Here is a 23,458-nt window from a genome sequence, read left to right as displayed (position 1 = left end):
TCTCCATCTTGACTTCCTCTAGATGTCACCCTCAGCCGCCTTTTCCTCCCGCTCGGCTTTTCCTTTCTCCAAGATCCTGCTTTGCTTCCCCCCCACCACCGCTCCTCTCCTCCCATTCCTTTCTGATCTCTTTCCGGCCATGTGTGATTGCAGTTTCCTCTGGGCGTCCATTTCATCAGCCCGAAATTAAGGAGAAGACGAGAAGAAGGGAGAGAACCCCCTTTCTCTTCCCCACCCATCACCACCCCAACCCCGCATCCCGCATAGCGCATCCCGCATCCCTCATCCCAACCCGCTGCTCCCCGCGCTCACCCCTCGGCACCCCTTTTCCACACCCCTCTTTTCCAACCCCGGCCCCGCTTGGCCCGGAGGCCGGGGTGGGATCCACCGGTCTCATTTGGAGGTGACTTTTTGCTGGGTTTTTGGGGGGTATTTTTACCCTTCTTCAAACCACCCTTTATTTTGGTTTTGCCTGCAAAGGGGCCGGATGGTTTTTGGCCCCCTTGGTTCTGAAGCTCAAGGCCAACACCAACGGTGCTGCTCATCTTCTCCCACCGTCGCTGGATGCCAACGCCGGGGCCGGATTCCACCTCGCGGTACCTCCAGGCCACCCTTTTCCTCCCCGCTGTCACCAAACCCAGCTCCGTGCCCCGGTGCAGCCAAGGGGACATTGTCCATAGAGGAAACCCACACCCGGAGCAAGCAGAGACAATCCCCAGGGAGGTTTCAGCTCTTTGGTTCCTCCTCTCCTGCATGAGACAACCCCGGCTCTGCGGCTCCGCCGGGCGATGGCCGCGCGCTGAAGATGTCCATGGCCAGGCTCAACAGCGTCAATGGCTTTCTGGAGGATGGCAGGATGGAGGCAGGGGACATGGGCAGGATCCTCCGCTGCCTGGAGATGGGCACCGTGCTCACCTTGTTCTATCAGAAGAAGTCGCAGAGGCCGGAGAGAAGGACCTTCCAGGTGAAGCTGGAGACCAGGCAGATCATCTGGAGCAGGACACCCGAGAAGGTGGAGGGGGACAGTGAGTATCAGGGGATAATGATGGGGGGAGGATGTGATGGTGGGATGTCCACCTCAGGTGGGGTGACTAGTTATGGGGTGCCTGACAATGGTTGGTAGTCCTAATGTGGTGGGGTGACTGGTTGTGGGGTGCCTGGTTGTGGTGGGATGTCCTACAATAGTGGGGTGCCTGGTTGTGGTGGGATGTCCTACAATAGTGGGGTGCCTCGTAGTGGGGTGCCTGGTTGTGGTGGGATGTCCTACAATAGTGGGGTGCCTGGTTATGGGGTGCCTGGTTGTGGTGGGATGTCCTACAATAGTGGGGTGCCTGGTTATGGGGTGCCTGGCCATGGTGGGATGTCCTCATGTGGTGGGGTGCCTGGCTGTGATGGGGTGCCCTACCATTGTGGACATGTTGGGATGCCCCACCATGCTGGGGTACTCGGTTTTGGGGTGCCTGGCTGTGGTGGTGAGTCCTACCATGGTGGGGTGCCTGGTTGTGGGGCGCTTGGCAATGGTGGGAGGTCCTACTGTGGTGGGATGTCCAGATACAGTGGGGTGTCTGGTCACAGTGGGGTGCATGGCTGTGGTGGGGTTCCTGGCCATGGTGGGGTGCCCAGTGCGATGAAGGTCATGGTAGGGTGTCCAGTTGTGGTGGGGTGACTGGAAGCAGTGGGGTGTCTGGCCATGGTGGGGTGCCAGGACACGATGGGATGCCCTACCATGGTGGGTCTCTGGCCATGATGGGGTTGCCTGGACATGGTGGGATGCCCAGAGGTATAAATGAGCAACCCTCACCTCATCCATCCCAGTTGATGTGTCCCACCAGTAGCCATGAGGGTCAAGCTGCTGCTTTTTCATCTCCAGAGCTTTAGATCCTACCTGGCAAGGAGGTAGAAGAGGTGGCCATCACCCGATCTGCTCATAGTGCTTTTAACCCCAAAACCAGGGTACTCTTAACCCCAAAACCACGGTGCTCTTAACCCCAAAACCAGGGTGCTCAGGCTGATGGGACAGGCAGCAGCATGGGCTGGAGCACGGTGGTGGCCCCTTGTAGCCCAGAGAAGACTTGGCCAGTTGGGCTCTGTCCCACCACGTGCATTAATGATGAGTCAGTGCAAAGTTCGGACTGGTGGCACTGGTGATGCTCCCACTGGAGCACCCAGGAAAATCACCCTTACTTGTGGATTTGCTGGTGGCTCATACACTGTTAGGACGTACTCCCATTGGTGGGCATCAAAGGGGCTCCATTCCTTGGTGCTCGTCACCTCAAGGCTTGCACCTCCTCTTAAATTGAGCTCAAAAGAGCCAGTGGATGAAAACACGAGGTTGGGGTGACATGAAGCTCTACATCACCTCATCCCACATCCCCACGTGGTGGGGAACCCAGTTTTGGGGCATCATCTCACTTGGATGCTGGCAAAGGCCACCCTGGAGGTTTGGGAGGTGAAAGGTACCTTTCTCCTGGGTGGACTCAGAGAGTGTCATTAAAAACCACTAATCACTCACCCCAAAAATCATCACCCACCTCTAATTCTGTGTGAGACAGAGCAAAACCCAGGAGGGACCAGCTCCTGCATGGTGGGACCAACCCTAAGCTGGGCTGGCAGCCATGGTGAGGCTTAGAGCTGGGAAGGAGGGTGGCACCCCGAGATGAGCATCAACATGAGCAGGATCCAGTGCTTGTCCAGACCTGCTGGGTGCAGGAGCAGGTTTGGAGGAGGAGGAGGAGGGATGGGCAAGAGGAGGAAGGACACCCCTCATTGGAGAAGTGGCTTTTGGGGAAGAGCTTGTTCTCCACTCATGGGAAGAACGTGTTTCCAGCTCCTTGGGTGCTTTTGGAAGCACCACGTGCTGCCAGGTCAGGGTTTTGGGTCACTCATGATTCCCTGCCTCAGTTTCCCCATTAGAGCCTTGGGATCTCTCTTCTCCCATGTGGCAGCCCAAAACCCCAGTGGCAATGAGTGGGCATTCCCTCCAAGGGGGAAAACAAAGGAAAATCCCTCTGGAAGTGGCGCAATCCTCTTACCCAATCCCACCACTTGCTATCCCGAGTGGGAACATCCCCATCTTGGGCATCTTCACCTCCTGATCCAGCCCTTCTCCATGCTCACACACCACTTGCTGTGATATTATGGAAGCACCAGGATCTCCTGTTCATCCCTGGGGTCTTGCTTCCATCCCACTCCCCACCTCACGCCTCCCTGGACCATTTTAATCCCCCCTTCAAGCAGACACCCCCCTTGCAGAGGGATTAACGGGACCACCAAGAGCTCTGATGTCTCTGTTAGGGACTGGCAGGGCTCTTCCCTAGATTCCTGACCCTTCCCTGGCTTCCCAGCACCACACCAGCTAATTACATGCTTCATTAAGCAGCTGATGCACACGTGTCTATGCCAATGGGGTCGCCTGTAGTGTCACCTCCAAAGTTAACCTCATCCTGGAGGGTTTCCACCTCATTGCCCTCAGCAGACCCTGGTCCCTAAGGAAATCGAGCAGAAACCAGCAGAAAATAGCAGAAAACAGCCCAAAATGGCTCTTTGCATGAGATTAAAAGGAATAAGGGTGAAGGCAGCTTGGCAAACCCAAGAAGATACCTAAGGGGTGGTTTGCTACCACAATGACTACTTGGGATCACACCTCCAGCCTCACTAACACCAAGTAAAGAGAAATAGGACGATTTGGGGAGAAGAAAAGCCAGATGGGGTTGAACACTGTTGGACCAAGAGGAAATCCTTTATTTCGGGTTTTAGATCAGGTTCACACCACCACAGGTCACCCAAACCCCCCTGTCCAGGAGGGTCTGAGCTGCCACGTGTCCTGCAAGAAGGGATGCCCAAGGTGAACACAAGGAGACAAGGCTGGTGCCACCTCAGCACTGCCCAGGCCAGCGGGATTTCCCAGCACAACCATTCCCTGCAGCCACTTTGGCTTTGCTTTTCTCCTAATGCATTATTAAGAGAACTCCCAGGCTCTCAGCATCCCTAAAAGCCTCCGGGCAGAACCTGATCCCTCATCATCTTCCCACCATTTCAAACCTTCATTGCCCCACGCTTTGCATTAGAAAAGAAAAGGGATTTTCACAGCTGGAACTGACTTCCAAAGTGTTTTAATGCCCGGGACCCCTGAGACAATGCGGGGAGGAGTTTGGAGCCCGAGTTCTGACATGATCCCTGCAAATCCGCTGCAGATGTGGCTTCCAGGAAGCCGCCGGCCGTGGTTGCATTGTGCAGCCCCTGCGCCGCTCCCTCTTCCCATGGCTCTGCGTGGGGCCGGGTTATTCACCCTGAGGAGAAGGACTTGGGGGTGTTGGGTGAGGAGAAGCTCCCCATGACCCGGCTTCAGTGTGTGCTTGAGCCCAGAACCCCCCCGTGTGCTGGGCTGCACCCCCAGAGCGTGAGCAGCAGCTCAGGGAGGGGATCCTGCCCCTCTGCTGCGCTCTGGGGAGACCTTAGAGCAGCTCCAGTGCCTAAAGGGGCTGCAGGGAACCTGGAGAGGGGCTTTGGACAAGGGATGGAGGGACAGGACAAGGGGAATGGCTTTAACCTGCCCGAGGGGAGACTGAGATGAGCTCTGAGGCAGAAGCTCTTCCCTGTGAGGGTGCTGAGGCACTGGCACAGGGTGCCCAGAGAAGCTGTGGCTGCCCCATCCCTGGCAGTGTTCAAGGCCAGGTTGGACACAGGGGCTTGGAGCAACCTGCTCTAGTGGAAGGTGTCCCTGCTCATGGCAGGGAGGTGACCAGATGACCTGCAAAGGTCAATTCCAACCTAAACCATTTGATGATTATATGATTTTATTATTATTGGCAGTGCCCAGAGGTTGCATCCAAGGCTGGATCCGGGAATCCTCTATCCTTGAATCGGGGGATGGCCCCATTGCGACTTGTTGGTGGAACCCCGATAGCAGCTGGCTTCTTGTTCCTCTCTGATGTAAAGTGGATGAGCAGGTTTAGGAGTTGTTTGTGTTGGAAGGGACCTTAAAGCTCCTCCAGTTCCAACCCCCTGCCACGGGCAGGGACACCTTCCACTAGAGCAGGTTGCTCCAAGCCCCTGTGTCCAACCTGGCCTTGAACACTGCCAGGGGTGGGGCAGCCACAGCTTCTCTGGGCACCCTGTGCCAGCGCCTCAGCACCCTCACAGGGAACAACTTCTTCCTTAGATCCAACCTAAATCCCCCCTGTTTCAGTTTGAACCCATCACCCCTTGTCCTATCTCTCCAGTCCCTGATGAAGAGTCCCTCTCCAGCATCCAAGATTGAGATTTAACTCCCCAAACCAGAGCACACACAGGCTGCAGACCTCCTGTGTATCCCTTGTGCTAAACTCCCACCCTGATCCATGCAATTTGGCTCGTGTCACCCAGCCAGGGAAGGCTGGATAAAGCCTCCAGTGTTTTCTGGAGCTCATTTGCCAAGAAAAACCACTCTGCACCTTTCTTCCTGCTTAATCAGCTCCATTTCTCCCCCGTTGCTTAGTCCTCCCCTTGCATTCAGCTTTTCTTTCCCTGCTCTGAATTAAGCTGAGGGTTCCCATCAAGCCACCAGGCTCCTGCACTCTTCCCAAGCGCCCGGAAACGCAGCTGGGCTGGGAATTCTCCGGGAAATGACCCATTTCCTCAGCAGGACAATACCCCGGCACGATGGTCCGGCCACCCTGGGCCATACAAAGCCCTTTCCGGTGGTGGTGGTGGCTCGGCCTCAGTGGGCAAAGCTGCCCTGAGGGGTGATGCTCATGGTATGGAGGACAACTTTAGGTGTTCTGACTAATATCATGATGTGCTTGTTCTGCTCCTGGTGGGATGCGTCCACTTGGGAAAAGCAGGGTTGGAATTCTGCCGCGGTGAGGAAGACCGCGGTCCGGAAACCCAACCCTCCCGCTGCCGGTGGGGCTTTATATAGCGGATAATGAGAGAGCAGCAGAGCAGGAAAGAAACGCCCTGTGGTCGGGGCTGCCACGGCTCTAAATTGCCACCTTTGGGCAGATTAACAGATGAGCTCAGCCTAACCCAGAGCAGGGTCTGTCCTGGGGGGGAGAAGGCAAAGGAGAGGTGGCTGGAGATGTGCTGGTGAGGCTGCACCTCAAATCCTGGGTTCAGTTCTGGGCCCCTCACTCCAAGAGAGACATTGAGGTGCTGGAGCAGGGCCAGAGAAGGGCGATGGAGCTGGTGCAGGGCCTGGAGCACAAGTGTGATGAGGAACGGCTGAGGGACCTGGGGGGGTTCAGTCTGGAGAAGAGAAGGCTCAGGGGGGACCTTCTCGCTCTCTGCAACTGCCTGACAGGAGGCTGGAGCCAGGAGGGGGCTGGTCTCTGCTCCCAAGGAACAAGGGATGGGACAAGAGGAAACGGCCTCAAGCTGCACCAGGGCAGGTTTAGATGGAGCTGAGGAACAATTCCTTCCCCAGAGGGTGCTCAGGCATTGGAACAGGCTGCCCAGGGCAGGGCTGGAGTCACCGGTCCTGCAAGTGTTCACACCCCGTGTAGCCGAGGCCTCAGTGCCATGGGTTAGTGGTGGCCTTGGCAGTGCTGGGCAACGGTTGGACTTGATGATCTTAAAGCTCTTTTCCAACCTGGCTGTTTCTATGGTTCTGTGGTTGGGATGGGGCAGGCTGAGCCCGGAGGCCACGTGGCACCCACAAAGCCAGGAACCCAGTGGGCGGCATTGTTGGGATGCCACGTCCTTGGGAAAGGAGTCCCCGGAGGACACACAGGAGTATGGAGCCATCACACGCCTGGAGGCAGTGCTGCAGGGACACCTTGTCCTGGGGACACGGTTCCCTGGAGGACACATGGCCATGGCACCCATGATTCCATCATCCACCAATGGGCAATCCGAAAGGAATGCCCCATTCTGGGGACACAGTTACCTGAAGGACATGGAATACTCATGGTGCCATCACAGTAGCAGGCACATCACTGGAGGACAGTGTGGACATGTCTCCCCAGAGGACACATAGCCACAGCATCCACAATGCTATCACACACCCATGGGCAGTGCCATGGGGATGCCCCATCCTGGGGACAAGGCTCCCCAGAGGACACATGGTCTCCTGGAATCACAGAATCATGGAATGGTTTGGGTTGGAAAGGACCTTAAGATCATCCAGTTCCAACCCCCTGCCACGGGCAGGGACACCTTCCACTAGAGCAGGTTGCTCCAAGCCCCTGTGTCCAACCTGGCCTTGAACACTGCCAGGGATGGGGCAGCCACAGCTTCTCTGGGCACCCTGTGCCAGCGCCTCAGCACCCTCACAGGGAACAACTTCTGCCTTATATCTAATCTAAACCTCCCCTGTTCCAGTTTGAACCCATCACCCCTTGTCCTATCACTCCAGTCCCTGATGAAGGTCCCTCTCCAGCATCCTTGTAGCCCCCTTCAGACCCTGGAAGCTGCTCTGAGGTCTCCACGCAGCTTCTCTTCTCCAGGCTCAACAGCCCCAATGTTCTCAGCCTGGCTCCATACAGGAGCTGCTCCAGCCCCTGCTCATCCTCGTGGCCTCCTCTGGCCTTGCTCCAACAGCTCCATGTCCTTCTGATGTTGGGGACCCCAGCACTGCACACAGTGCTGCAAGTGGGGTCTCATCGGAGCAGAGCAGAGGGGCAGGATCACCTCCATGACCTGCTGCTCACACTCCTTTTGATGCAGCCCAGGACATGGTTGGTTTTTGGGGCTCAAGCACACACTGAAGCCGGCTCATGTTCAGCTTCTCCTCACCCAACACCCCAAGTCCTTCTCCTCAGGCTGCTCTGAATCTCTTCTCCACCCAACCTGTAGCTGTGAATCCCATGTTCCTCTCTGCCCACAGTCGACATTCGGGAGATCAAGGAGATCCGCCTGGGGAAGAACTCCCGGGACTTCGAGCGCTACCCTGAGGACGCCCGTAAGCTGGACTTCACCATGTGCTTCATCATCCTCTACGGGATGGACTTCAGGCTGCGGACACTCAGCGTGGCCGGTGTGTGGCCCCTCAGCTCTCACCCTGTGCCCAGCATCCCACCTCCCTCATCCCAACCTCACCACCCTCCTCTTCTTCCTCCAGCTTTCTGTGAGGAGGACATCAACCTGTGGATAACGGGCCTCAACTGGCTGGTGGCAGACACCCAGAAAGCCCAGACCCCGCTGCAGATCGAGAGGTGAGGAAGGACCTGTAGGTCCCATTTCCAGGTCACCATCTGGGTTTGGTCCCCCATGGGGCTGAGCGCCTTCTGTCCATCCCTTCCTTCTCAGGTGGCTACGGAAGCAGTTTGATGGGATGGACCGGTCACGGGAAGGCAGGTGAGGTTTGTGGGACAAGGTGGTACCAGCTTATTTGGGGTGCTCAAAGGCACCAAAAATCAGAGTCTTATGTGCAGGTCCCTTCTTTGATTCTGTAAGGACCATGGGAACCCTGATGTTGCCTTCCACCAGTGCCAGGAGGGGCTGTGCCATCAATGCAGCCCATAAACATCTCCCTATGACAGGAAAACCCCAAATCAAGTGAATTTGGACTTAAATGATTATGGAGATGGGCATCATCTCTAGATGGGATGATGACTTAGAGCACCCAAGGGTTCTTGGGTGTGCTCCCTCTACATGACCCTCTGCTCACACTCATGCCAGACCCATGTAACAGGGGTCCTGCATCACTGTGGGGCTCTATAGTCCAGTAGGGTGAAAGCCCAACCCCAGCGACCACCAGGATTTGGGATGGGACCCTTGGTGTCAGGAGCTGGGACCCATCCAGGCATCATCCATCCTCTGTAGGGTCTGGCCAGTGCCCTGACACTAGTTTATCTTCCCACAGCATCACGGTGAAGGACCTGAAGGCCATGCTGCCCCAGGTGAACTACCGCGTCCCCAACATGAGGTTCCTGCGGGACAAGCTCGTGGTAAGGACCTCCTGAGCACCTCAGCTATGCAGGGACATGGTCTTCAAACCCCCCACAGCCGGGCTGGAGCCAGCCCTGGGGTCACTGGCCATGGTTGGGTGGCCCCACTCTCACGCAGCACCATGTCCCACAGGAGGTGGAAGCCAGGAATGAGATGACTTTCTCCCACTTCATCCAGTTCTACAAGAACCTGATGTTTGATGCACAGAAGTCGGTAGGAGCCAGGGATTGTCCTCCCAAGTGTCCCCATCCACTGAGGTGTGTCCCCACCAGCTAAACCTGGTCCCTCCTTTGCCTTGCAGGTCATCGAGCAGCTGGAGCTCTCCTTCCCCCTGCGGTGAGTACCTGGGAATGCCACAGCTCCCATCCCGGCTCCCATCCCGACTCCCATCCTGGCCAAGCTTCCAGGGTCGGATCCATTGGGTGGGCAATGCAGGCAGGCTATGGGGCAGAGCAGGGGATGGGAGAGGGGATAGGAGAGGGATAGGAGAGGGAATGGGAACAGGGGTGGAAGTGGAGATTGGAGAGGAGATAGGAGAGGGGATGGGGATGGGAGAGAGGACGGGAGCAGGAAGGGAAGCAGGGATGTGAGCACAGATGGAAGCGAGGATGGGAGCAGGAATGGGAGCAAGGATGGAGCGGGGATGGGAGTAGAGATGAGCAAGGATGGGAAAGGGCCTGAGAGCAGGGGTGGGAGCAGGGATGCGCAGAGGTGGGAGGTGTAGGGATGGGAGAGGGGATGGGAGAAGGGATGCGATTAGAGTTGGGAGCAAGGGTGAGCAGAGATGGGAACAGGGATGAGCAGGGATATGAGTGAGCAGGGATGGGAGAGGAGCTGAGAGCAGGGGTGGGAGCAAGGCTGGGAGCAGGGATAAAAGCAGGATGGCAGAGGGGGTGGGAGCAGGGATGGGAGTGGGGATGGGTGCCAGGGATGTAGGGGCAGTGCCACAGGGTGAACTGGGAGTGTTTGCTCGAGCAGCACCCAACACATCGAGGTTCCCCTTTGCACCCCCATGGCCTGTGCTTCCCCAAGCCCCTCACCAGCTGCAGGAGTGGGGCAGGAGTGGGGACACAGGGAGGCTGAGCTGAGATGCTGGAGGCCTTGGCTCTTCCATGGGTTCTACCCCATGTCCTGCTCGTGGTCCTCACTGATGGCCACTCCATGCCCCAGGAACGTGGACCGCCCCGAGCTCTGCCAAGTCTCCCTCTATGACTTCCAGAAGTTCCTGCTGCACGACCAGAAGGTGGGTGCTCTCGGAGATCCCTGTGGCATCCCTCTCAAGGCACTCCCATGGGATGCTCCAGCCTGGTTCCCCCCATTACAATGTCCCTTGTTTGCTCCCCAGGAACCCTGGGCCAGCGATGTGGGCATGGTGCGGGACTACATGTGCACCTACCTCAAGGAAGGCTCCACAGAGGCATCAGACCCCTCCTTCCAGCTGGATGAGGTGGGTGGCCTCATGCAGCACCCACCTAGGGGTGTCTCCCAGCCCTGTCACTATCTGACCTCTCTCTTCCCTCCACCAGTTCCTCACGTACCTCTTCTCCAAGGAGAACATGGTGATGGACGCCAAGTATGAGCGCGTGGTGCCTGAGGAGATGAACCACCCCCTGTCCCAGTACTGGATCTCCTCCTCCCATAACACGTAAGGACACAGTGGGATGTCCTTGGGGACCTCTGTGAGCATCCCATCACCCTGGCTCCTGATGGTCCTCCTGTCTCCTCTGCAGGTACCTGACCGGGGACCAGTTCTCCAGCGAGTCCTCCCTGGAGGCGTACGCCCGGTGCCTGCGCATGGGCTGCCGCTGCATCGAGTGTGAGTCCCCACAGCACCTCCCCGAGATGCTGAGCCCCCACCCAGCACCTCGTGTCACATCAGAGAGACCATCCCCTGCACCCATCCCATGGCACAGGGGTGGAGGGTCTTCCATGGCCTTTAAAGGCTCATGGTCCCCAGAGTGTAGCATGTCTTAACCAAGGTGTCTCCCCACTCAGTGGACTGCTGGGATGGCCCAGATGATCTCCCCATCATCTACCATGGCCACACACTCACCTCCAAGATCAAGTTCCTGGATGTGCTGCACACCATCAAGGAACACGCGTTTGTCACCTCCGAGTAAGCCCCAGCTCCCCAGTGACACTGGGTTGTGCAGGCAACCTCTCCTTCACCTTCACTCGAGGCCACCATTCCCACCTGCTTCCTCCAGGTTCCCCATCATCCTCTCCATCGAAGACCACTGCAGCATCGTCCAGCAGAGGAACATGGCCTCCCACTTCAAGAAGGTCTTTGGGGACATGCTCCTCACCAAGCCAGTGGACATCAATGCTGATGAGTTGCCCTCACCCACCCAGCTCAAGAAGAAGATTCTAATCAAGGTAGGGAGTGGGCACTACCCCAAATCCTTCTTTGCGGGAAGGACAAGCGTTGGGCTGGGAGGGATGGTGATTCTCCCAAACCTTGGGACTCAGGAGCGATATCCCTCTGTGCAGAAGTAGAGCATCTCCCCAATGTTCTACTGCAAGAGGTGGTCAAGGGGAAAAGGGGGTGGTGGAAAAGGACCTGCGGGAACCCTGAATCTTGGGGGCTGGGAGCTCAGTGTGATGGGGACACCTTGCCCACCACTGAGCTCCCTGCCCTGGGCTGTCCTCAGCACAAGAAGCTGGTTGAAGGGAACCTGTACGAGGAGGTCTCCACTGCCAGTTACTCAGAGAACGACATCAGCAACTCCATCAAGAACGGCATCCTCTACCTTGAAGACCCCATTGACCACGTAAGGGTTGCTCTGCCGATGGCAGACAGGGGCCAAGCTGGGTCTGTCAGAGGGGAATGAGCTTTGCAATGCTGGGGGGGACAGGAAAGGACAGAAAGAGGCTTTTCAAAGCCCTGTCCCTTCATGCCATCATTCTCCCCACCTTGGTGATGCTCTTCCTCCCTCCCAGACCTGGAGCCCCCATTATTTCGTCCTGACAAGCAACAAGATCTACTACTCAGAGGAGACATCCCGCTACCAGTTCAACGAGGATGAAGAGGAGGTGGAACAGAAGGAGGTGTGTGAGGAGCAGGATGCACCCACGGCGCAGGAGGGCTTGGTGAGGACTCCATGAGGAGGGTGAGATGGTGACAACACCCATTTTGGGCCGAACTTGCAGGAGTTCAACAACAACGAGCTGCACTTCACGGAGAAGTGGTTCCATGGGAAGCTTGGAGGTGGCCGTGACGGGCGGCAGATCGCCGAGAAGCTGCTGCACGAGTATTGCACCGAGACGGGTGGCAAAGACGGCACCTTCCTGGTGCGCGAGAGCGAGACCTTCGTGGGTGACTACACCCTCTCCTTCTGGTAGGAGCCCCAAGGGGAGGTAGGATCTCATCCAAACAGGTCTGACCACCCCACCAGGGGTTGGACCTCTTTGGTTTGGTGGCTGGAATGGCTTTTGGGGGGGGGGGAAATGCCACCTTTTTGTGTATGGGATGGTGGGGACATGGACCCAGATTGACTCACTTTTCCCCCACCACCACCACGGCAGGAGGTCCAGCCGCGTGCAGCACTGCCGGATCCACTCGCGGCAGGAGGCCGGTGCCACCAAGTTCTACCTGACGGACAACCTGGTCTTCGACAGCCTCTACAGCCTCATCTGCCACTACCGCGAGGTGCCGCTGCGCTGCAACGAGTTCGAGATGCGCCTCACCGACCCCGTCCCCCAACCCAACGCCCATGAGAGCAAAGAGTGAGGATGCTCCTCATCCCCATGTCCCTTAGGTCCACCTCCATCCTCCTGGGTCTTGGGTGCCCCCCAGGATGTGAGGGTGCTGATGGTGCCCCACCATCTCCGTGCTTTGCCCGGTTAGGTGGTACCACGCCAGCTTGACGCGCCTGCAGGCCGAGCACATGCTGATGAGGGTCCCACGGGATGGAGCCTTCCTGGTGCGCAAGAGAAGTGAACCCAACTCCTACGCCATCTCCTTCCGGTGAGTGTGGCCATCCCAGCACCTCCAGGCTGGTTGGATTTGGCCATGGTTGCCAGTGAAGATGAGAACTGCCTGGTTCATAGCATCATAGAATGGTTTGGGTTGGAAAGGACCTTAAAGCTCATCCAATTCCAACCCCCTGCCACGGGCAGGGACACCTTCCACTAGAGCAGGTTGCTCCAAGCCCCTGTGTCCAACCTGGCCTTGAACACTGCCAGGGATGGGGCAGCCACAGCTTCTCTGGGCACCCTGTGCCAGCGCCTCAGCACCCTCACACGGAACAACTTCTGCCTTACCTCCAACCTGAACTTCCCCTGTTTCAGTTTGAACCCATCACCCCTTGTCCTATCACTCCAGTCCCTGATGAAGGTCCCTCTCCAGCATCCTTGTAGCCCCCTTCAGACCCTGGAAGCTGCTCTGAGGTCTCCACGCAGCTTCTCTGCTCCAGGCTCAACAGCCCCAATGTTCTCAGCCTGTCTCCATACAGGAGCTGCTCCAGCCCCTGCCCATCCTCGTGGCCTCCTCTGAACTTGCTCCAACAGCTCCATGTCCTCCTTATGTTGAGGACCCCAGAACTGCACACAGTGCTGCAAGTGGGGTCTCACCAGAGCAGAGCAGAGGGGGAGAACCATCTCCTTTGACCTGCTGCTCACGCTAAGTTCATGTCTGTTGTGACTCCATGCTGTGGATCAGCAATGTGGCATGGTGGGACACATGCTGCTGTCATGGGGGGGATGTTCTAGCTGCAGTGATGGGAAAGCCACCTCCTCAGGGTGCTAACCTCCCTCTGCTGGGGTAGGACATCACCTCCTGCCCATCCCCATCATGGAGACAGGGTTCAGGCACCCCTCACATGTCCTTCCCTGCCTCTCTTTGCCCAGGGCCGAGGGGAAGATCAAGCACTGCCGCATCCAGCAGGAGGGTCGGCTCTTCATGCTGGGCAGCTCAGCCGAGTTCGAGAGCCTCGTGGACCTCATCAGCTACTACGAGAAGCACCCGCTCTACCGCAAGATGAAGCTGCGCTACCCCATCAACGAGGAGACCCTGGAGAAGATGGGCACCACTGTGAGTGCTCCTGGTGGTGGGGATGGTGGGGGTCTCTCCATGGGCCCGTCCCCAGCTCCACCATGGTGGGAAGGTCTCCTCCAGCCTCTTGGTTGAAGGCCAACTAGAACCAACCAAGCTCTTTCCACAGCCATTGCCTACTGCTGCAGCTCCACCATAATTCCCCTTCAGCAAAGGGATATTAGGTCCTTCTGAAGCTCCTCTTGATCACACGTGGTAGCCCAGATCCCACCACATCTCCTCGTAGCCCCTGTCCACATCCGGGTCACCCACTCAGACATTTCTCCTTGCAGGAGCTGGACTATGGAGCCCTCTATGAGGTGCGGACCCCCCACTTCTACGTAGAGGCCAACAAGATGCCAATGGCCAGGGTAAGAGGCTGAGCTGGTGTCTCTGAGAGGTAAAGGTTGGTGGGACATGGCCCCTGGATGGTCCCCCACCAGACCCACCACATCTCCCACCACTGACCTGGGAAGTGGTGATGTTTTGGTGTGTATTTGTGACCCTCAAGTGATGCTGGAGCAGATCCCTTTGTGCTGGGGAACACCTAAAAGGCAGGTTTAGGGTCAGTTCCCAGGTGATGCATTCTCCATCCTTGGAGGTTTTGGGGACCAGGCTGGTCTCAAACCTGACCCTGGTGGAGGAGGCTGCCCCATGGTTCCTTCCCTGTGATCCTACAATCCCATGCTCCAGCACTGCTGTGCCTTGAAGGTCCCTTTGCATCAGTGCAGCTCTCAGGCCAAGACCAGACATGGGAAACCTCAACCCAAAGGGCTATTTTCCCATGGGATTAACCCCTTCCGTGCACCAGGAGAAACCAGTGGAGGACCCAGAAGAGGAACCCATGTTGTGCTGAATGTGGTGGTCCTCCAGGACTCCCTACAGCACCTTCAGCCCTCCTGTCCCCTCTAACACATCTCACTGCTGGTGTGACCAATTTGGGGGCATCATTTGATGTGTTGGACCCTCAGGAGCCCCCGTGCTCCACCATGGGTGCTCGAGGAGCTGGGTTGAGAAGGACACGATGACCACCAGTGTCCCTGGGTGGTGACACGTGTCCTTCTCTCTGGTGGCCCAGTGCACAGTGAAGGCTCTCTACGACTACAAAGCACAGCGTGAGGATGAGCTGTCGTTCTGCAAGCAGGCCATCATCCACAACGTGGACAAGCAGGACGGCGGCTGGTGAGGGCCTTTGGGGGGCCCCTGGGTGGGCATCGCCATGGCTGGGAGGTGGAACGGACACGCTGGGTTTTAACCGCCTCCTTTTCTGTCCCCCTCAACCCTTCTCCAACCACTCCTGACACTGCACGTAGCATGGACACCCCCGTCCCCCCCCACGTTGGTCCATTTGCCTTGATCCTCTCACCCCTTGCAGGTGGCGCGGGGACTACGGGGGCAAGAAGCAACTGTGGTTCCCGGCCAACTATGTGGAGGAGATCGTCAGCACACAAGCACAGGAGCAGGATGAGGCCGTGAGTGCTGTCTCATAGAGGCATGGAATGGGTTGGGTTGGAAAGGACCTTAAGGTCATCCAGCTCCAACCCCTGCCATGGACAGGGACACCTTCCATTAGAGCAGGTTGCTCCAAGCCCCTGTGTCCAACCTGGCCTTGAACACTGCCAGGGATGGGGCAGCCACAGCTTCTCTGGGCACCCTGTGCCAGCGCCTCAGCACCCTCACAGGGAAGAGCTTCTTCCTTACATCCAACCTGAACTTCCCCTGTTTCAGTTTGAACCCATCACCCCTTGTCCCATCACTCCAGCCCCTGATGAAGGTCCCTCTCCAGCATCCTTGTAGCCCCCTTCAGACCCTGGAAGCTGCTCTGAGGTCTCCACGCAGCTTCTCTTCTCCAGGCTGAACAGCCCCAATGTTCTCAGCCTGGCTCCACACGGGAGCTGCTCCAGCCCCTGCTCATCCTCGTGGCCTCCTCTGGCCTTGCTCCAACAGCTCCATGTCCTTCTGATGCTGAGGACCCCAGCCCTGCACACAGTGCTGCAAGTGGGGTCTCCCCAGAGCAGAGCAGAGGGGCAGGATCACCTCCTTCGCCCTGCTGGTCCTCACACATCTGGGACCAAAGCCACCTGAGCTGCTCCCAGCCTTGAGTCAGCCCTTAGGCAGAGGCTGGAGGCTGCTCACAGCCCCACTCCAGCTTGGACCTTTTTCTGGAAGCTGGAGGATGCTCCCAGCCCTTTGCCAACCCTGACCCTTATCCAGAGCTGGGCGATGCTCAACCATGGGGCAGAGCTTTGCCAAGAGGCTCTTTCCTCTCTTGCTTTGCTCAGATTTGGACAATTTGGGGGGCTGGATGGAGCTGGCACCAGGCTCAACCCCACGTGGCTCCTCCACCACCTCTTCTTCCTTCTTCTCTTCCAGTCATCAGAAAACAGCCCCCTGGGGAACTTCTTGAAGGGCTTCATTGATGTGCCATCCTGCCACGTCGGTGAGTGTCCCACCACGTCCCCACCACAGCTGGGGGAGCCTTTTGGGGTGGCACATACCCCATGCTGAAGCTCAGCGCAACTCATCACACACAGGCTGGGCATGATGTGGCAGGGAGCAAATGGGGCTGGGTTTGGAGGGATTTGGGGGGAATTCAGTGGAATGTGGAGGTCCAAATGATTCAGGGGACATCTGGCTCAAAGGACAGTGCATGGAAAGCTGAAACCATCCATTAGAAAGATGGGATCCTCACAGGAGGAGGACCCCAATGGCTGGTGGGATGCCAGGAGGGGCTGGTGGGGGCCCGGGAGCGGGACCGCTGAGGTTTCGTTTGCTCCACAGAACCATCCATTGGGAATGTCTTCGAGTAAAGCCCCCCTCTGATGTCCTTATAGTTATCTCCAAAGACGGGAGGAGCTCCAAACCATTTGTCTTCACCATCCATTCCCAGCAGATGTCCCACGCAGCCCAATCCCTGGACGTGGCCGCGGACACGCAGGAGGAACTCAACGAATGGGTGGCCAAGATCCGAGAGGCCACGCAGAACGCGGATGCCAGGGTGAGGGACACCAGGGTGAGGGACACCAGGGTGCAGAGCATGGGGTGGATTGTCCCATCCTCCAGCAGATAGAATCATAGAGTGGTCTGGGTTGGAAAGGACATTAAGAACATCCAGTTCCAACCCCCTGCCACGGGCAGGGACACCTTCCACTAGAGCAGGTTGCTCCAAGCCCCTGTGTCCAACCTGGCCTTGAACACTGCCAGGGATGGGGCATTCACCACTTCTCTGGGCACCCTCTTCCAGTTCCTCACCACCCTCACAGTAAAGAACTTCCACTTTACATCTGAGATGATCCTCGACATCTCCAATGGAGGAGACTGGAGGGAGACCTTCATCTCCTTGTTTTCCCTGGTGCAGATGCAAGAGGGGAAGATCATGGAGCGGAGGAAGAAGATCGCGCTGGAGCTCTCCGAGCTGGTTGTCTATTGCCGCCCGGTGCCCTTCGATGAGGACAGTAAGAGCTGGAGATGGGGGGTGATGGGATGAGCATGGGAAGGGATGGGTGTGAGGAACCAGTCGTGGTGGGTCACCCCAGGCCATCAGAAACTCCTCCACTGATGGTCACCTTGGTGCTTTCAGAGATAGGCACGGATAAGGCTTGCTACAGGGACATGTCCTCCTTCCCGGAGACCAAGGCGGAGAAATACGCCAACCGCAGCAAGGGCAAGAAGTTCCTGCAGTACAACCGCCGCCAGCTCAGCCGCATCTACCCCAAAGGGCAGCGCCTGGACTCCTCCAACTATGACCCACTGCCCATGTGGATCTGTGGGAGCCAGCTCGTGGCCCTCAACTTCCAGACACCCGGTAAACCCTGCTCCTGAGGTAGCTATTGGTCTTATCGTAGAATCATGGAATGGTTTGTGTTGGAAAGGACCTTAAGGTCATCCAGTTCCAACCCCCTGACATGGGCAGGGATGCCTCACACTGGAGCAGGTTGCTCCAAGCCCCTGTGTCCAACCTGGCCTTGAACACTGCCAGGGATGGGGCAGCCACAGCTTCTCTGAGCACCCTGTGCCAGCGCCTCAGCACCCTCACAGGGATCAACTTCTGCCTTAGATCCAACCTGAATTTCCCCTGTTTCAGTTTAAACCCATCACCCCTTGTCCCATCACTCCAGTCCCTGATGAAGGTCCCTCTCCAGCATCCTTGTAGCCCCCTTCAGACCCTGGAAGCTGCTCTGAGGTCTCCACACAGCTTCTCTTCTCCAGGCTCAACAGCCCCAATGTTCTCAGCCTGGCTCCATACGGGAGCTGCTCCAGCCCCTGCTCATCCTCGTGGCCTCCTCTGGCCTTGCTCCAACAGCTCCATGTCCTTCTGGTGCTGAGGACCCCAGCACTGCACACAGTGCTGCAAGTGGGGTCTCCCCAGAGCAGAGCGGAGGGGCAGGATCACCTCCTTCATCCTGCAGCCCAGTATACAGTTGACTTTAAATCCCTACAGCCCAGTATGTGGTTGGCTTTCACCCGTGGAGGTCACCCCAAAATCTCCATCCCCAATGGCTGTGCCCTGGGTCCTGTTGTGCAAGTGGTTTGGTTGATCTCTCCAAGCTTTATCCTCATCCTGATGGGGACGTGTCCATGTAATTCTTGTGTGCTTTATGCATCCCTGGTCCCATCAGGGTTGGGGGCTCTTAGCAGTGGGTTTGCCAGGGCAGGACCTTCTGCCCAAGGACCTCACGGAGGTCCCTGAGCCCCAGGCTCAGGTCTGCTCTGTCCCCTTGGGCACAGACAAGCCGATGCAGCTGAACCAGGCGCTCTTCATGCTCGGTGGCCGCAGCGGCTACGTCCTGCAGCCCGATATCATGAGGGATGAGACTTTTGACCCCTTCGACAAGAACAGCCTGAAGATCGTGGAGCCCATCACGGTCCAGCTGCAGGTAAGTGGGTGAGGACACTTGAGGTGGTCACCATCGAGATGGGTGCTCACTTATTCCTCATTTTTGGGCCAACTGGGGGTGGTTTTCACATGTTTCAGTCACCTATTTCCTCCATGGAGTTTGTCACCCCATGATCTCTTGGGTTTGTTGGTCATTCTCCTCATGCAGCATCATCTTGCGCAGGAGACAACCCCAAAATTGCAGAGCTGAGCCTAACCTGAGCGAGAGGGTGGTGGGTCAAGTAGATAAAACAAGCCCAGAATCACCTTATTCAACCCTTGGGTAATTGTGGGTTGGTTTGTGGGCACCTGAGTCTTGAGCATGGCATGAATCCAGCAGAAGTTTCTTGGGTAACTTCATGGATACACCTAAACTCAAGTTCAATCAACCTCAATCATAAATGGGTTGTAGTGTGGCCAACTATGGCCATGAAGCTTTTGGCAAGCCCATGGGGCTGGCTTGAGGAGACCTTCCTCACCCAGCATGGTTGGATCTCATCCTCCTCTTCCTCCCACAGATCCTTGGTGCCCGGCACCTTCCCAAGAACGGGAGGAGCATCGTGTGTCCCTTCGTGGAGGTGGAGGTGTGCGGCTCCGAGTACGACAACAGCAAGAACAAGACGGATGTTGTAGGTGAGGGTCCATGTGGGTGATGTTCCCACCCAGCCCCAGCACCCCGGGTTGCTGGGACAACCCCAGCTGTGGTCATTGGGGTCCTCTTGGACATCACCTTGTGGGTGATGATGGGGTTTCATGGAGGAGAGAAGAGGACAGGCAGCTCCCACTAAGGTGCTGGTGCTGTGCTGGTGATGTCCATGGGTCTGGTCCCATTCTGACCATCCCCACTGTCTCCTCACCCTGCAGCTGACAACGGCTTCAACCCCGTCTGGCTCTTCAAGCAGTTTGTCTTCGACATCAACAACCCCGAGTTCGCCTTCCTCCGCTTTGTGGTGTACGAGGAGGACATGTTCAGTGACCCCAACTTCTTGGCACAAGCCACCTTCCCCGTCAAGGGCCTCAAAACAGGTATGGTTCTTCATCCACACCACCACCATCATCATCTTCAATTGATAGGACAAGGGGTGATGGGTTCAAACTGAAACAGGGGAAGTTCAGGTTGGATCTAAGGAAGAAGTTCTTCCCTGTGAGGGTGCTGAGGCACTGGCACAGGGTGCCCAAGGAAGTGGTAAATGCTCCATCCCTGGCAGTGTTCAAGGCCAGGTTGGACAGAGCCTTGGGTGACATCGTCTAGTGTGAGGTGTCCCTGCCCATGGCAGGGGGTTGGAACTGGAGGAGCTTTAAGGTCCTTTCCAACCCAAACCATTCTATGAGTCTATGATCATCATAGACTCATAGAATCATAGAAAAGGTTGGGTTGGAAGGAACCTTCAAAGGTCACCTCTTCCAACCTCCCTGCAATCATCATCACCATCATCTCCTCAGGGATCTGGCCATGGTGAGGTGTTGGAACAGGCTTCCCAGGAAAGTGGTGGAATCACTGTCCCTGGAAGTGTTCACACACCATGTAGACGAGGCCCTCAGTGATATACTTTAGTGGTGGCCTTGGCAGTGCTGGGGTAAAGGTTGGACTTGATCTTAAAGGTCTTTTCCAACCCGGTCGATGCTATGATTCTATGGTGCTGAGCTCATGTCACCGTGCTGTGCCCAGGTTACAGGTCAGTGCCATTGAAGAACAGCTACACCGAGGACCTGGAGCTCGCTGCCCTCCTCATCCACATCGAGATCATCAACGCCAAGGCAAGTGGCCCAGGCAGCTTGGGGAACCCCGTGCCTCAGTTTCCCCATCCAGAACAAGGGGGAACAGCACCTTTGGGTGCCCACCAGCCTCATACCCTTGTGTTGGAGTAGGAGGAAGACGAGGAGAACCTCTACTCGTCCATCCAGCAGCTCCGGGACCGCGCCAGCGAGCTCTCCAGCCAGGTCTCCAGCTACGAGCGCACCAACGGCTGCGACTCCCGCTACCAGCAGCGCCTCGACGAGCTACGGGCAGCCCAGGAGAGGCTCATGGAGCTCACTGAAGTCCGCAACCGCAAGTGAGTGTCCCCAACCCATGGCTTCAGGAGGTGCCTCTTGGGACGGTCCCTAAGGGCCAGCACTCTGCTCCCTACCAGGTTGATGGAGAAGAAGAAGAGGGACCGGCAGCTGGTCACCAAACGCAGCTGAGATGGATGGACATGAGCCCACCAGCCCGTTGTGGACCTTCCCTGCCACCTCCTCTCCTGCTGCAAAGGGAGGTGGGGTGGCTGGAGCTGGAGCCCTCCATGCCCAGGGCTGGGTGACAGAGGGGTGACAAATTTGGGGGACAAAAGGGGGCTTCAGGTAGCTGTTGCCTGTGACGTTTCTCCATTGGGGCGAAGCGGGAGATGTAAATCCCAGGTGCCTCCAGCTTCGTCCCATGTCCCTTGGGATTCATGGCCACGTCCCTGTCCCCACGGGGTGGCCACTGTGGCTCCTCTTCACCCTGCACCCTCCGTGTCCCACCACCGCGTGGTGTGATGAGCCCTGTGAGCGATGGGGAAACTGAGGCACGGGTGCCCAGCTGGGCCAGGATGGGGCAGGACCGGCCACCTCCATCCTGGGGACAGGGGACAGGACTGGCTGGCAGTGAGGCACCAGGATGGGGACACAGGGGACACTTTGGGGGGGTTAAGGGGGACATTTTTCCCCCCCAGCTATAAATATCTGTATTTTCTTCTTTTATCCAGCGTGTACATACAGCGGGGGGAGGAGGGGGTTGGACCAGCCACAGTATTAGGGCACAGGGGGGACCCCAAAATGTCCAGAGATGTCCCCAACGTGGGCACAGGGGAGCAGGGGACCAGGTCTGGGGGTGCCCTGAGCGGTCACCGGGCAGACACAGGCACCAAGAGGGGACAGGGATGTCCCCAGGGTGATGCCAGCATTGGCACCAACCCCTGGGATGGGGACAGATCCTGCTGGCAAAGCCAATGGAGGTGGTGCCTGGGGACATCTCGGGGTGTCCCCCGGGGTTTGGGGTGTCCCAACAGGGGAATCTGTGTATTCTTTGTATGAAAATAAATCTATTTAGCCAATATTTATACCCCGCTGCCGTGGTCTGGTGTCCCCAACACCAGCTCTGCCCCCAGATGTCCCCAGGGTGGTGGTTCCATGATCCCAGATCCGATGGGTCACCCGTGTCCCCATGACGTGTCCCAGCAGTGATGGGGACACTCAGGGGACAGGGAGGGAGGGGACAAGGGACACAGGACATGGGACACAGGGCAGAGGGCCAGGGGACACAGGCCACAGGGCATTGGGGTGTGGAGCACAGGGATGTGGGGCACAGGGGTGTGGGGACACTGGGATGATGGATTGGAGGTGCAGGAAACAGGGTCATGGGGACACAGGGCCATTGGGACAGAGGGCTATGGGGATGTAGCTATGGAGATGCAGGGTCATAAGGCCATGGGGGGACAGGGCTATGGGGACACAGGGACACATGGCTGTGAGGACATGGGACACAGGGCCATGGGGACACATGTCTATGGGGATTCAGGGACACGGGGCCATGGGGCCATGGGGACACAGAACTATGTGGACATGGGACACGATGACATGAGGACACAGTGCCCTGGGGACACATGGCTATGGGGATGAAGGGTCACAGGGCCATGGGGACACAGGGCCATGGGCACACACAGGCACAAGGACACAGGCCATGGGGACACAGGGCTATGGGGACATGGGAGACGGGGCCAGGAGGACACAGGGCTATGGAGACACAGTGCAATGGGGCCATGGGGACACAGCGACATGGGACACTGGGACACAGGACACAGGTCTCTAGGCACACAGCACATGAGGCTGTGGGGACAAAGGGCTATAGAGACACATGGCTATGGCGACGCGGTGACACAGGGCCATGGGCACACAGCGTCATGGGCGCACAGGGACATGGGGACACATGGCTATGGGGATGCAGTGACAGGGCTATGGGGATGCAGTGACAGGGCTATGGGCACGCAGGGCCATGTGCATACGGGGCCATGGGCACACGGGGCCATGGGGACACGGGGCCACGGGCACACAGGGCCATGGGGACACGGGGCCATGGGGACACAGGGCCATGGGGACACGGGGCCATGGGGATGTGGTGACACAGGGCCATGGGCACACGGGGCCATGGGGACACAGGGCCATGGGGACACGGGGCCATGCGGACACGGGGCCATGGAGACACAGGAACATGGGGACACATGGCTATGGGGATGCAGTGACAGGGCTATGGGGATGCAGTGACAGGGCTATGGGCACACAGGGCCATGGGCATACGGGGCCATGTGCACACAGGGCCATGGGGACACGGGGCCATGGGGACACAGGGCCATAGGCACACGGGGCCATGGGGACACACAGACATGGGCACACGGGGCCATGGACACACGGGGCCATGGGGACACGGGGCCATAGGCACACGGGGCCATGGGGACACAGGGCCATGGGCACACAGGGCCATGGGGACACGGGGCCATGGGGATGTGGTGACACAGGGCCATGGGCACACGGGGCCATGGGCACACGGGGCTATGGGCACACAGGGCCATGGGGACACAGGGCCATGGGCACCCGGGGCCATGGGCACACAGGGCTATGGGCACACGGGCCCATGGGCACCCGGAGCCACCCCTCGGTGCGACCCC

General features: G+C 57.8%; 1 protein-coding gene across 1 annotated transcript; it reads left to right on the top strand.

Annotated features, from left to right (window-relative positions):
• Positions 1-134: 134 nt before the first annotated feature.
• LOC115613957 (1-phosphatidylinositol 4,5-bisphosphate phosphodiesterase gamma-1-like) lies at positions 135-21,856 on the top strand. The gene is made up of 32 exons (XM_030500066.1): positions 135-1,025; positions 7,805-7,954; positions 8,039-8,132; positions 8,227-8,274; positions 8,783-8,867; positions 9,001-9,081; positions 9,170-9,204; positions 10,039-10,111; positions 10,214-10,315; positions 10,395-10,513; positions 10,599-10,684; positions 10,864-10,984; positions 11,076-11,244; positions 11,520-11,639; positions 11,809-11,916; positions 12,019-12,206; positions 12,394-12,594; positions 12,716-12,835; positions 13,717-13,900; positions 14,194-14,271; positions 14,979-15,082; positions 15,276-15,372; positions 16,274-16,340; positions 16,735-16,898; positions 17,259-17,355; positions 17,481-17,705; positions 18,629-18,777; positions 19,295-19,409; positions 19,641-19,802; positions 20,446-20,534; positions 20,646-20,830; positions 20,909-21,856. Exons 1-32 carry the CDS (start codon positions 806-808, stop codon positions 20,958-20,960), a joined length of 3,888 nt encoding a protein of 1,295 aa, XP_030355926.1. The 5' UTR covers positions 135-805; the 3' UTR covers positions 20,961-21,856.
• Positions 21,857-23,458: the final 1,602 nt, after the last annotated feature.

The sequence above is a fragment of the Strigops habroptila genome, chromosome 1 (assembly GCF_004027225.2).
Source record: "Strigops habroptila isolate Jane chromosome 1, bStrHab1.2.pri, whole genome shotgun sequence".
NCBI classification, from domain to species: Eukaryota; Metazoa; Chordata; class Aves; order Psittaciformes; family Psittacidae; genus Strigops; species Strigops habroptila.
The sequence above is the reverse complement of the archived record's forward strand: the minus strand, read 5'-3'. Positions and strand labels throughout refer to the sequence as shown.